The sequence below is a fragment of the Xiphias gladius genome, chromosome 18, assembly GCF_016859285.1.
Source record: "Xiphias gladius isolate SHS-SW01 ecotype Sanya breed wild chromosome 18, ASM1685928v1, whole genome shotgun sequence".
Taxonomy (NCBI): Eukaryota; Metazoa; Chordata; class Actinopteri; order Istiophoriformes; family Xiphiidae; genus Xiphias; species Xiphias gladius.
The window spans coordinates 7,253,530-7,269,032 of NC_053417.1; the positions used below are offsets into that span (position 1 = coordinate 7,253,530).

General features: G+C 39.2%; 1 protein-coding gene across 3 annotated transcripts in view; it reads left to right on the plus strand.

The window, feature by feature from the left end:
- The window catches only part of tafa5l (TAFA chemokine like family member 5, like), a 51,559-nt gene that overhangs the window by 8,183 nt on the left and 27,873 nt on the right, over nucleotides 1-15,503 (plus strand). For all 3 annotated transcript variants that reach the window (XR_005709400.1, XM_040153215.1, XM_040153217.1), the window contains exon 2: nucleotides 6,518-6,667. Coding sequence is in view for 2 of the 3 variants with exons in the window: in XM_040153215.1 (XP_040009149.1) it covers nucleotides 6,518-6,667 (150 nt within the window). In the remaining variant the exon portion in view is untranslated. The remainder of the gene's footprint in view (nucleotides 1-6,517; nucleotides 6,668-15,503) is intronic.

Consider the following 15,503-nt stretch of genomic DNA (forward strand, 5'->3'; position numbering starts at 1 on the left):
GTCATAGTTCATTCAGTGCAGCCTGTCCTATAATTTTATGGCAAAGTCCCTGAGCAGAAGCAGAGCCTTTGTCACAGCTCCCAGTCTGGTTTAAGTTGTACAGGAGGAGCGCAGAGCTTTGTCTCGTGTGTTTGCCTGTTAGAGCTGATAAAGGTATTTTATCAGTTAGGACAAACTACTGATGTAGTTACTGTGTCTGCACTGTCTTAATTAAAGAGACAAACAAGTAAAAAGATAAGACAGAATGAACTGAACGCTCTATTGTTAAGTACAACTGTAGCTTGAATAGATTGCGATGTTTACTAGAAGGATGATAATTGGTGGTTTTCTACTGTATATTCACTGTACATTGTCAGGCTCAGCCAGTGTAATGTATCTAGAGTTTAATAACCTCATCGTGCTCACCAGTTCTTAGCCCTGCAATGGCATAAACACTGAATCAGGGGTCCAGGTAGAGATAGTAAGATATTTGTGCTCCTGTACTTTGGTGATCTGCAGTGTGTCTGATCAAAGCACTGATATGTAGAGCACAAGACTCACGTCTTTGCTCTAAGCTGTGTGTTTGATTGCCTGGGTGTGTATGTACTGCCACTTTGCACTTGTATAGTGTTGTGATTCAGTGATAAGGTCATCTGGCTGCCAGTCAGTGCTGAGAGCCAGCCTCTGTGCTCCGTATCGGCTTTCTGTAGCCCTCTAGATGTCATTTCTGACGGGATCCAGAGCCTGGACAGCAACATGCCGCCATCCTTCACTGGGCAAACTCCTCGCTGCCGTAGCCGTATGCGCATTTCATCATGTGAAATAGAGACGAGGCTAAGTGTCTTCACGCTGCTGAGTGACAGAGACCCCCTGTCACATGAATTAACTCCTGTATGTATGATGGAACGCTGGCCGTGGCTAAAGGCACTTTACAAAGCACTCCCCACCCACCCACCCACACACCCATCCACCCACCCACACACCCATCCACCCACCCCCCCCCCGCATTACTGTTCTCCTCCTTCAGGCTTATTGCATGAAGCCCATTCATCTGTTCAGTGTTGAAACGTGGCAGGGAGCACTGATATCTGATGGCACCTCTATCCTCCAAGCACCCGCAGAGTATACAGGGACTTATCTCAGCAAAAAGAGAGAGGAGGGTGGGCTGAGTGGTGATGGCGATGATGGGCGGCCCGGCTGATGCTATGAAATGAAATGTGCTCTGCAGTTCTTTGTAGAGGGGATTGTGTTTTATGACTCCCAACACTGGTCTAGGTAGTAATTGTATGTAAAAATATACCAATCCTATTAGCTTAAATCAAAAAGTGTGGCTGCAACAGAGAACAGCTATTTACTAATCCATTCATTGAGATGCAGATTTGTCCTATTAGGCTGGCAAGAGTTAGGTCTTGTGTATGGTTATTGACAGTGAAAAATATTTCAGCACAAGCCACATGTTGAGGCAGTTTAGCGAAAGGGAATCTCATGGAATGTTGGAAATGAAGAATGTTTATCTTCTGGAGAGTAGGAAGGTAATCAACAGATTCAACTTTAGATTTGATATTTCTTGTGTACAAATGGAAAAATTTGACCTGGTTGTGGTGCTAGAGAAAAGGTCAGGGATTCACCAACAATGTAAGGATCCTTCCTCCAGATAGCTTTTCACAGGCCAAACTGTTGGTCAAGGGGAAATTTCACCTCACAATGATGCCACTGGATTATTAAAAAGAGTAAGATCCATTCTCTGGGGATCATGAATTTAGACACCAGTGTTTGAAGGATATTCAACTGTTTTATAAGTTGACATACAGTGGGACAGGGACAAGGCTGTATTACTGACCAGACAAAGCAGACCCCCCAGGGCCCGAAAGATACAAGTTCAATGTATGTCACTTGATTTTATGGCAATTTGATCCATTTATTTGTTAGAGAATGTCCACTTCTAAAGTAAAATATGAGCTTTAAGAGCCTTAAAGGAACAGTTCAGCATGCTGGGAAATACGCTTACTCACTTTCTGACAGAGTTAGATGAGAAGATTAGTAACTTCTTGGAGTCTCTGCTGGTTGCTTGGCAACTACTGAGAGCCAAGAAATAGTCTGGCACACAACTCCCAGTAAAATGTTGAATTGTCACTTCGGTTCTTGTGTGGATTGAACAAGCTACATCTTAATTACTAAGGTTTAGCAGTGCTGGTAGACCTCTGGAGTTCTCTTATATTTAAGAGAATTTTTAAGTCAAAAGAAGTTTGATAAATAAATAAAATAAATAATAATTTTATTCTTAAGTTTGTAAGTAGGCTGCTGGGGACCCCTCCGTCCTGAAAGGCACAGTTCCTCCTGTCTACACTGAATGGATCCAGACTAGTATCATGCTGGGTAGGAGACTGCTCTTCCGACAATGGAAATCAGCCCATGCACCATCAGTCACTGACTGGCCTAATCTGCTTGCTAGGGTGGTGGCATACGAACGGCTATCCTTCTCTCTGCTGGGCAGGATAGAGTCGTATTACTCTAAATGGGGAAGATTTCTTCTATACATTAATGGCCCGTAAAGACAAACTCAAGGCTTCGCTCCCTTCCATGTACACACACATGCACACACATCCATGCATGTGCTCACCTGGTCTTAACTACAACACAACCTCCTTTCTATTCCTATTTTACTTGAATTTTCGTGTTCAGTAGTCAATGTCATAGTCTTCTGTTTTAATTTGTATAAGTTGTATATGTATATTTTATCATCTTCCCCTTGTTTTTTTGTTATATTCCTCTGTTTCTCTAAAATTCAATAAAATGTCAATCAAAATAAAAGTCTGTGAGTAGGAGTAAAAGTGAAGAAGTTTTACTTTTATCTTTCGCTTGGTTCCAAAATTTTACCTCTAGCCGTTAAATATGGGCCCAGGTGTTTTTTAAACTCAACCTCAGTTTTTATTGTGCTTAATTGGTGCACATTCTTAAATAATTTTGTGTTTAATAAAATTACCATAAACTAACAGACACGCAATGAATATGGGCATGACAGGTTAATTGGGCCACGATGGGGGACAGTTTGACCTTATGATGTTGCTAAAATAAAGGTTATGGGGTCACCATGATCCACTGAAATGATACCCTGCAATATTTCCAACATGTCTTGCTCTGAAACTTAGTTGCTCCTGAAACTCGAAAGTCTAAGCACCTGCTGAGGTAATTTTATGAGTCATTTGTGTTGATCAACAGTCCTTTCAACCTTTGTCATTATTACAGTCACATCATGCTGTAGAGCAGTTTGGGTCTTACTTAATGAACCTTTGAGGTTGTTGGGAAGCGACTAGAAGCAGCAGTATTAAGGAGTGATGGTTGGTGAATGCCAGGAATTGACCTTAGAGGAAATGAAGCACTCTTACTACTTACTCTTACTCTTCTCTAATCTATCTTACCTGAGCTGATTTTATTTCAGTGTCAGCCTGAATGGCTATCACGGGCAGATTTCCATTCAATAAAGAAAAGAGGGAAGAAACTATGTTACTTTTTCCAGATCATTACAAAGGTGAGAGAAGGTTCCTCAGCTTCTTCTGAACTTTTCTGTTCAACTTAGAGCAGATACGTTGGAATATCCTTTTGATTTTAAATTCATTTATATTACGCTTATTTAGAAATGCAGCTCAAGCAGAGTCACATTTGATGTATTCACATATATTATTATTGTTCATTTGTAATTGCTGGTTATTGATTTATTTTTTAGTTTGCTCATTTTAGGCTGCAGCAAAACTCCCTTTGATTTTAAATGACAAATGTGTCAATTACATACATTGAAACATTTGTTCTTCCAAATTTGTTTTTGAAAGCAGCAGAGACACCCTCAAGCAGTTTATTGTGATTAAAGCTTGTTTATCTATAAAACACAAGACTATTAACAGTTAATAACTCCACCGAAAACACCAGGAAGGCCCAAATGAAAGAAAATTAAATGTTCCCTCGGGTTACCAAATAATTTACCCAAACAAAAAATTGCTACCTCAACATTAAGTGTTCAGTGAAATTGTCAGCTACAACAGGCCACGCAGAGGGTTCATTTATTAAATTCAAACATTGAAAACATCATTGTTACATCTTATCTTTTGTGTGCCCATGGCTGTTGGAAATTTTTCAGTGTAACTCATTGGAAATGTTTATCAGAGCCATACATGACCTACAGCTGCAATTCTTGGCAAAAAGCTCATCTCTTCACCTTGACACGGCTGTATGTTTGAATGCTGCTTGGCTCTTAACCGTAGGAATTCATCTCTTGCTGAAACATAAGCTTGAAAACTCAGTATTTCAAATTAATATGATTCAAATTAGAATCATTTCATCATGCAATTTGCAAAGTAAAAAGTGTTTTATCAACATTTTTAACTCCCCTGACATGAAAAAGTCAAGATGATGAATGTTTCCCTTCAGACATTTTTGTGTTTAACTCTGTTCCCACTCCCAAGTAGTCCATTTGCTGCTAAAACACCCCTGTGGGTTGTAGATTTCTCTAGTTTCTGTAATTTATTTAGAGATCACATTCTGACAACTCACAAACTTGGTTAACCACAGGTTCCTGGACAGGGTGTTAGCCATAAATTTGTAATGCCTGGAGAACTCTTAAGTAATTCTCTGTGTGTTGTTAGAAGTGTAAGAATAGCAGTGAACACACACACACACACACACACACACACACACACACACACACACACACACACGCACACACACATACTGCGGGGATTTTCGGAGCAAGGTAATCATCACTTTAAGACATTCTGTCCATTTCCCGTCTCAGTAGAGCTTCACTTGGCTTGAAAATTAGTCTTTTGTAGGAACACGGTGCCTGGCAGGCACTGCCATGTCAACCAAGGCACACATTATTACAGCCAGTAGTTATATAAATTATTCATTAGTCAAATAAAAAATCAAAAAACTGAACTTTCAATATTTAAGATATAATTTTGTTGCGCCTGGGACAAATGAAAAATTTAGTTTTAAATTTAAGACATACTGATCTCAAACACCATGTTAGGATATTAATGAAGGAGATGTTAGTCGACGTATGGTTTGATTTCCCAAAATTTTCTTCCAGTCAACCTGTGACAAAAAACATCCACTTAATATCAACCGAATACAATGAATAGAAAAGTATAACATAGAAATATCTTAATGTATAATCCCAATTGTAATTATAATATAAAATTGTACAGATATCATCATTTAATATTCAACAAGACTACAGTCATGCTAGCAGCCCTTTGAGGCTTCTTCTTGAGCAAAATGCTAACATGAGCATTCCACCGTTCTTACACTGACAGTGCTAATATGGTGATGCAAAGCAGGTGTAATATTTACTAGGTTTACCATGTTAGTGTACCTTGTTAGCATGCTACCATTCGCTAATTAGCACTAAACACAAAATACAGCTGAGGCTGAATGGAATGCCATGAGTTTTGCAGGTATTAAGTTATAACACAAAGTATCAGATTTCATGACAATTTTTTCAATAGTTGTTGAGATATTTCAGTCCACAAATGTCAGCTTCATGGTGGCACTAAAGGAAAATTGAGAACAAACTATCATCTTTGCACACAGGGTAAGTCCTTCAAACTAATCACCACAATATGTTACTTTCTAAGGGACAACATTGATCGAAAATGCGTGTAACATTACAAAATGAGTCATGTAACTGTTCTCTGACCTGTTTCCATTATGGTTAAGGTTTGGTTAGATTTAGGCACAAAAACTACTCGGTTAGGTTATGTGACATTCATGGTCATGGTTAAAAAGATCTGACACTGAGTGTCAGTAGAACACGAGAAACGAACAGTGGTCTTCTTTTGTTAAAGTCACATGTTTTGTTAACCTAATCATTTGCCCCGACCTCTTCCCTTGGAGGGTATGCTGTACTATAACAATGTCAGCTGACTTTTGCCCTGGCTTCTGACAGACAAAAGGCTTTATTCACAAAGCATGAGTGGTCCATGTCGGGTACACATAAAAACATACTAGTTTGCAATAGTCATTTGAACAAAAGACCAATACTGTCTTTTCTTAATTTTACTGGATGATTACTATGAAATCTGCTGAGCAAATTCATGTTTACAATCTTCTTAGTACACCATTTTCGATTTTATCCCTAAAGCTCTAACAAAACTCAAAGAGGCAGTATGTTGTTTCTTCCTTTTAGCACTTGCGTATCTTGGGACTTGAAACTTGTTGGGTTGTTAACTGTGCAGTTATGACTGACCGAATAGAAAACGTCCATTTATCAGATTCATGGAGAAACATTTTTTTCCACATGATCACTTATAAGGCACTTTTATCACAGGAGCAACCAGCCATACTGTATTAAAATTGAAGAAGCACTTTAGTCTACTCCTTTTAAAATTGTGGAATCAGTTTCTCATTTATTATTTGAGACTATAAATGATAGTAACAAACTGCTCTACGTCCAGGCTGCCTGTTGTTTGTACCTTCAAACACCTCATTACAGTCTCATTATGCTAATATGATGTACTTTGTTCCTCGCCATTCTGTTTGGCAGGCCAGTTGGCGGTGGGAACCTGCGAGATAGTGATGCTCAACAGAGACAGCAGCGTTCCCAGACGGACCATCGCCAGGCAGACTGCCCGCTGTGCCTGCCGGAGAGGCCAGATCGCCGGGACCACAAGGGCGAGGCCGGCCTGTGTAGACGGTAAGTTCAATTATCTTTCTATCCCAGTGGAGGCCAATTGTCCCCTGGAGGGAAGAATTACCGGACCAAAGCCGGAATTAGTATACGCAAAAGGCCAACTGGTTAACTTGGAAAAGTGAATATTTATCCTTCTTTTTATTACCGTTGCAAGTGGCAAGCCCAAGTGTATGAATGTGAAACAGAGTATTGCTGTAGCAACTTTCTTTGGATAAATAAATGTTAAATGAAAAAAACAAGGTTCCTCAGATTCTCCTTAGGGACATTTGAAACAGATTACTTGCACTATAAATTAATTCACAGGAAATTTGTTTGTTCAGAGTATAACCATTATTAATCTCATTATAGCCACCTCTGTCTCACGTATAAGTAACCATGTATTTTATTATTAAATGAACAACAACATTCTGGCATCGGGTCAGAACCCTGTGATATTAGTCTTTATGTGGTCCACTGCATGAGTCCCTGCGTTAGACCACTTTATAATTTCACAGTGTTGCTTCGTTTAAACTGCAAATACTCTGAACATTTATTTAGTTTGAAGCAAGACTTGCCTTTAATGTGCTCCAAGTGAACACTGGATGAATGCTTGGCTCATGGCTTCATTTTAGCGCAGTGGTAAATATAAAGTTGATAAAGTTATATTGTAAATGTTTATATTAGTTAAAGCAGTAGTTTGACATTTTGGAAAATGTACTCACTTACTTGCTTTCTCAATAAGTTAGATGGATAACTGAGACCACTGTTATATCTGTTTGGTAAATATGAAGCTACATGCGAGCTAGCTTAGCATAAAGACTGGAAACTGGCCAGTGGCCAGGCAACTCAAGGAAGTAACCGGCCCAAGCCCAGAAGTAGTCCAGTACATTAATGAGTTTTTGAGGTGCTCTAAGGTGGATTTTCTTATGTTTGGAAAGGCTAGCTATTTCACCCTGTTTCCAGTCTTTATGGTAAGCTTGAGCTTAACGCTTGACAAAAAAAAGGCTAATAAGTGTTTTTTTTAAAATATCAAACTATTCCTTTGAGGCAGGTAAACTGGTACAAAAACAGAACTATGGTATTGATTTAAGGTCTGTTCTTCACAGTGTAGCACTTGTGTACTTTCTCCCATGTAGTGCAATGCTGGTCACACAAACCAGCAAACCAGATGTTTATTCCTGGTAACAACAGAATGATGTTAGGTTTCGTAGAGCTAGCTTTGTGGTAATGAGCTTGGAAAATACTAAAAACAAAGAGAAAAGTAATTAAGCTTACTGCTGGTTAGCAGGCCACACTGCGGAGATTTCTTATAAAGCTATGTGAGTCGTGAAAACAATCAACCTAGCAAAGTCACCAATGTGGTGTGCATAACAAATTACTCAATTGCTTTTTTGTCACAAAAGCATTTGCAGTGGTAATTAAGTTCTTTTTAAAATATACTTAAAAGGAATGTATTGAAGTATTTTAACAGATCTTATTACAGATCAACCTGACAAAGGGGACAGGATACAGCAGAAAAATTTTGGGCAAAGGACCAAAAGTAGATTTAAATGTTTGAAAACCCAGTAAAAATATTTGATTATTGAATATACTATAAGTCTTCAAGGCCCCACGGAGGGCCAGTCCCAAGATGAAACTAATATAATACATTATGAACAAGATTAAAAAAATAATTTCCAAACGTCATTACAGTATAATATAGCAGTGACTAAAAATACATGAAATTAACAGTGATAAAGGCAAGTAATGGCATGTGAAATCATTAACTCTGCGTCAACAGAATCCACAGACCTTTTTTCCGGCAGACATTTGACATAACAGGAACATCATGAAAAATCATTCATGCATCACCCATATTGTAAATTTTTCTATTGAGCAAGGTCGTTTCCCCAGTGATCTTAAACGTGTTAGAGTGATTCCTTTCTACAAGAAAGGGAGGAGACTTGAACACAGAAAGTGTAGGCCTGTTTCTAGTGTACTCTGTCTAAGTAAATTGAAAAAATAATTTTTAATCAAATTGACAACTTCCTGTCCTCACACAATTTACTATATGAATTTCAGTCTGGATTAATAAAATCCCACTCCACTGACACTTTTTTATTGTATTTAACTGACTACATCAGAAGGGAGGTAGACAAAGAGAATGTGGTATGGAAATGTTCATGGTACAATGGCCTGTCATTGTATTCTAAAAATAAACTTCAGACTTCTAAAAACAAGGTAGTTAGGGTTATTCTGAAACTGACCCTTTCTCATTTTGAGAGCCTTGGGTGGTTGAAAGTGCCAGAAAGAGCCCCTCAGATCAAATTGTGCATGGTGCGTAAGATTGTGCACGGTGTAGTCCCTCAGTACCTAAAAAATTATTTCATCCAGGTGAGTGATATTCACAGCCACTAGGGGCAGTTCCACTGACTTTGTTCCTCCCAGGTATAAGAGTAGCCTGGGGAAGGAAACTTTTTCTGTACTTGGCAGTCAATCTGTGGAATACATTGCAAGGAAATCTCAAAATCATAAATCGCTTGGGTCGTTTCCAGCTGGTGCTTAAGAATTGGCTCAGAGAATATTTTTTTGTAGGATATTATGTTGAATAATACGATGTCTTTCTATATTTAATTTTTCTTTGTTTGTTCTGTTGTAGCCTATTTATTTTAATTACAATGGACAGTCCCAGGCTTGTATATAAACGGTTGCGGAGGCTGTGAAGTGACGTTGATATATTGATGTATTTATCTCTGATGTTCAGAGTTTTTAATTAGATTTATTAACTGAGTGGTGAGTAAGGCCCTGCATTGTTCTATGAAGCGCTGAGGTAGTAATTGATGTTGTTAATATAGCGAATAATTTGCTGAGTGTATTGTATTATCATTTTAAATTGTTGATTAATGTTTTTGTGTCATTCTTGCCATGTCAGAACTGCTGTCTTGACCCAACAGGGTGCAACCTTTCCCCCAAAAAGTAGAACGAAATGTATTCTCCTCTGTCCCGTAAAATAACTGCCATTGTTATTTGGTTGTTCATCCAGCCAATCAATAATCACGTTGTATGTCGACATTTTTGATGCCTTTTAGACTGTTTAACCGCTAACTATGTGACTGATTGTCTGCATTTGGCCTTCTCTAGTCAGCCACTGTGACATCAGCAAATCACTTTTTGCCTCTTTCGTTGTCTTCGGTGTGTATCTTGTTGAATTTTCCTCCTCTCCGGTGATCTTAAATATACTCCAGCTGTCTTAAGATAGCTTGTAATAATGAATGTGTAGTGTTCATCCACTTTGTAGATAAGATTTTATACTTAAGAGCCCTCTCTGTGTTACTGGACAGGTGATTAGACAGATGAGAAGACTGGGGGGTGGACCCAGTCCATCTGTGATGCTGATTGGATCTCTCAATATCACAATCATATGCATCAGATGCATCATTAGTTCCATCATGCAATGAGTCATGTTGGTCTCAGTATAGTAGCCCTGACACAAGACTGCAGTCCCAAAGTCTGTGTCATGCTTCTCGCATTTCTTTTAATCACCTCTCCCTCTGTGCTGATGCCTCTCTGTGACACTCAACAGATGCTAATTAACTTACAGAGAACTATGATTACAGCAGCAGGAAATTGATTATTCCGTGCTTCCCACCGCACCACACCCTACACTCCATTAATACCGAGTGCATTAAAGCTGGAACCTGTTGCTCACAGGCTCATTTAAAGGCTTTCTGTCGACAGCTGAAATGGCATCCATTATCACGTGGCTTTAAAGTGGAATTTCTGCATATTGCATGAGAATGCTGTGGGTCTAATGCTGCCACTGTTCAGATATTCTCTCTGACCTTCAGTTCAGAGTATAGTAAAGTATAGTTATATTTGCATTTGATGTGAATTCCCATAAATGCCCCTCTGACCTTCTAAGCACATAAAGCAATTTACTGTCTTATAAAAATGTTTATTCTTTTATATCCCTCACAGAGTCATTTTTTATTTTTATTTTTTTGATTTTTTACAGTGAGTTGTTATTAACACAGCAAGGGCTCTCTGTCCTCTGGGTCAATTTAATATAACTCTTTCACAGCAGCAGCAGGAGTGGATTGCAGCTTTTGTGAGATGTGTGGTGATAGAAGAGTGACCTTTAATGAAAGTGGAGCCATTACTGAGTGAGTAAGCAATGGCTAAGAGCTCTGTCCTAATACTGTGTGTTTAGATGAACTGTAATCAGGTTATTCCTCAATTTCATCCATGTCTGTGGAACAATTCCCGGAATTAACTGAGACTCAGAAGCAGAGAAATTCACAGGAGGCGGGTAAAAGTTCAACATAGCAATGTCTGTGCTCAGAAAGCAGGTCATGCACAGGTGGTCAGTCTGGCAAAGGCAAATAATAGTAGGCAGGGAGCAGGCAAAAATCCAGAAACCAAGTGATAAAGCATTAGGGCACAAGGAGAATGCTGGAAAGCAATGCACAAAAGAGGAGTAACATAGCCAATCTGGCAGAGAACAAAGGCAACAGGGGGAGTATATAAACAGGTTGGACTGACAGGAAACACCATGGGCAGGTAAGTAGGGGGGCGGCGCACCCAAGTAAACTCTATGAAACACTGCCTCTTTTCTGAGTTAGTGGGTGAAATGCACAGGCACTTAATTATACTATGAACTTATTCTGGTCCAAGTCTGTAGCATTATCTGCAATGACAGTGCTTTCTCTTTGTCCAGAAAACATCCAGTATTTCTGTCCTTTCCTGTCCTCCAGCCCAAAGAACAAAATATCTGTGAAAAATTAAACACCCAGAAGTACAAAGCAATGTACATCCACTCAGTTGTGAGAAATGCCCCCCTATCAAGCTACATGAAGAAAGAAACAGAAATCAACTCTGTGTTTTCTGACTGCCAGAGGCAGCGGAAATGTAAATATTACATACACAAATCCAGTTACAAACTTAACGTTCGTTTGCATTAATTTGTCGAGAGGTAGAGAGATTGAGAGCATTGGTTCACCTCCCAAAATGCAAAAAAAACCCTAAAAACCGATAAGACGGAGGCTCGCTGGAACAACAAGTAAGAGCTGTGAGGCAGGTGGGAGTGTCAGTGATTGTCAGGCTGATTTCTTGGCTCTTCCTGTATTTCTTAAAGTTTGGAGGAGTCTGCAATTGCACGAAAAAGCCCGGAGACACTAAACTACTCTTGGACAGTAACGTTGTCGGAGGCGATTTTGGGTAAGCTACTTTACAACAAATCTAGTTTGGTTAACTAAAGATACTTAGAAAAAGTAGTTCAAACTACTGTGTAAAAATGATCAAATTGATGATGTACATGGGATACGAAGTTATTACAAAATATAACACAAAAAAGTCACATTCCAGCAAAAAATGCCACTTAACTGATCTATTGCAAAAAGTGCCTACTTGTTAACGGTTCATACATAAACTACAAAAATAAAATACCCCACTATTCATGGGGAAGTGCAAGGAATGTCAGCTTTGGTTTTGTATAAAATGTCCCTCAGTCTGACACCTGCCTTCCAGAAACTAGAGTCCAGGCGGGACCAATAACGTGCAACAACTTCCCTGGACATTTGTTGATAAGTAGTAATAATCCATACTTGTTATGAGTAATTGACATCTAATATATTTAAGTTAAGTTCTACAATTTCAGATTCAAAACATTAAAAACCATAGCGTAATATTATTTACAGATGAGCTGATAATCCAGTTTCCTGGAATACCCCTGAGACCTAAACCTGTCCTAAACAAAACCCCAACATCCCATCTGGGTTTTTTAAAAGGACAAAATTGCAAGGTTATTAATATTTTGTTGAAAACAAATCTGAATTTGTATTATCTGACTACAACTAAAAGAGTAAAGAAAAAAATATTTAACTTGCTTCATTTTAGACAGTTTGACCGACTTGAGCACTGGTTTAAAAAAAACGGGCCTGTTGTCTATGGCCATGGTGATTCTTCCTCAGGCTGAGGTTCGGGAAGTTTATCCATTATGACACTGCTGTGTGAGCGCCGAGCAATGCCGCCCTTGCACATACACTACACAAAGGTCAAGTGTGTGCTGGTGGCTGCTTGAAAAAAGCATTCCTTGGGCATGCCTTCACAGCGGTTAGGAAGAAAGAAAAAGGGTGCGGGGGTGGTCAAAGGGGGGTCAAATAAAGTAGCAATGGTAAGTAAGAATAAAAACTCATTCCTTTCCTTTTATGGCCCAAAAGTGTTTGTAGTTTCAGTAGTTAACTACACAAAAAATGGCAAAAAAGTAATTTAACTACTTGAATCACTATGTAGATATGAATATATCTGAAATACCCGCAAGCTACTGCAAGATTTAGTCAAACTCCCAGTTTAATTACACGTAAATCACTGCTCCGAACACTGGTTGGAGGAATACTTGCCTTTTGCCACGTGCCTTTCTGGTAGTAATCACGTGTTTGTTTTAAAGTTGTAATTCACAGGTGAAACAATGCCAGAGACATAAAAACTTCACAATCTTTTCTGCACCATCCATCTTTGTTTGCAGTAGGGTGATGAGGGCTTGTAATGACGCTAAATGCTAAATAGGACCCAGGTGCACAGAGAACACACCATACATGACTACAAAACTTTATAAAGCTTTAGCAGAAGCAAAAAAGAGACGACATCTACCAGAGTAGGCAGCGGTAACTAAATTGGTGCAGACATTAGGCAACTAAACCCATAATAACTAAATCACTGTGCTAGATCAAAAGGCCACCAGGTGCGCTGTCTCCAAGACTCAGGAATCAGGATCTGGATCAGTAATAGCTTAACGGGTGAGGAAAATGATGAGGCTGAGGCAACCTATTTGCCTGTAGTCCTTGCCAGCAGGAATCCAATTAACCAGCCCAAATGATGACGAACACCCAAGACAGTTCCAGAATCAGCACCATGGACAGCGGTCAAGACAGCTTTACTGAGTGAAAGCATTTTCTTGGAAAGACTGTAGATTTGTCCCAGTTCCATCCTCCAACCATCTATTTAACTCCAACTGGATTTAAGTTTGTAGCGTGTTCACACTGGAAAAGTGACACAATTAATTATTGACAAAAATGTCAGGACGCACACTAAAATGGTTTGATTTTTGAGGTTAGTGTGGGCGGAAACCCTTGTCCCACAATGTATGTACGAAGGAAAAAATTAACCCAAATTGTAGATGGTGTCTGGACAGCTCAAGGAACATGTCCACATTTTTAATTGGCAATAATGTTCCAAAGTCAAAGTTTGACTGATGTCTGTTGGCACATGTCTTATATCATTTCCTGTTAGTGCAAAAGTACATTAAAGTCTTGTCTACAAACTGCAAAAACAGTGTGATTTTGGGACAGAGCATTTATTTTACCCTCAGCTGGCACCCCTGCTTGACTTTTTTGAATTCTAAATTAAATGAGTGGGCAGAGGTAGATCTGCCTGTTCATCTGTCACATGCAATATCTCAGGTGCAACTGACTGGATTTTTACTGAAACTCACAGAAATGACACATCTTAACACAGCGTTCAAGTATTTCCACTGCCAGTTAAAGTGATTGGCATGTTGGTGGTGGTGGCGGGCTTGCAAATCAGAGCTTTAATAAACATCCTCTCTCTCCCTGCAGGTTTGACTGGTGTGGAATTTGTTGCTCATACACATACAAATACGTTAAAAAACTTACTTCAAGGACCATCAGTTTATGTCATATTTGATTTTCCACCATTTTGAGTCTCCCCCAGTAGCAAGAAACTAAGGCTAGTGCACATGATCATCAGCTCTGTTTTCTTTGAACAGAATTGAGCTAGTGCTACTTTTCACCCAGCACACTGATCAAGTATCATAAACTGTTCGGTGTTTGTCCATGTTTTTAGTGGACCCTTCAGAGTGTGTCCAGGCACCTTTATGCAGTGAGTTAATATTGGAGAAACTCATCTGTATAGTTCATTGATTTGAGCCGCTTTGCTGTTTCCTGTAATGAATAAAACTAAAGTCCAAAGCTTACATCTGATGCAGCCCCTGGGATATTTTCAAATGTATGCAGCTGGGGACTTAAAGGAGACAAATGGACAACTCCCTTGCCATTCTGCTAGAATTCACACTTCCATAATGACATACCAACAAGCCTACCTAAGCACCACAGTGAATAAAGTTTCATCGTATGCGAGTCACCTAAAAATTTATCGGCTGACTGGCCCAGATAGCATCTGCATCGTTCATGCAGTATTACATGTTCACTCCGTTATTCTTTGTTTCTTTTAATTCACTGAACATTTTCTCACCACATGACAAATGCAGTGTTTTTCTTTCTAAAGAATAACTTCTTTTGTTTGTCTACTTCAGGACATATTTCAAGCTTTTTGCCCTCTTTTTGTGCTGCTGCATGTCACTGTTGTGCAGGTTTAGTCTGCACACTGTACACAGGAGGATTATGAGCTTTTGCTTGCTTGTCTCCCTGCTCTCACTGTAATCTGCTCCCTGACTCTCTCCCTTTCCCATTCTCTGCTCGGCCCATTGTTGCCATGCCACCACATCACACTGTAATTGTATGAAGCTTGATGGCCACCATGATAAGAGTCTGCAGGCTGCAGGGAGGCTGTTTATATGCTGGCTGTAAGCTTATGCTTTCACACCCAGTGAAATGATTATTGACACTAAATGAGCAAAAAACGTACTGCTGAAAAGAGATTAAACAAAAGGCAAGGTTTCTTCAGATTTATAATGTAGACACACAATTGAGAAGATTTGTTGTACTCTATTTATGCTTGGAGAGGCCTATTTTTAAAACAGGCTTATCATGGAGACAGGGTTTTTTCAAATATACTTTAACATTTCTGTAAGAAGCCTCACTTTTTCTGATCTGCTCCTATTTAGATTTGCAGATGATGCTGTTTG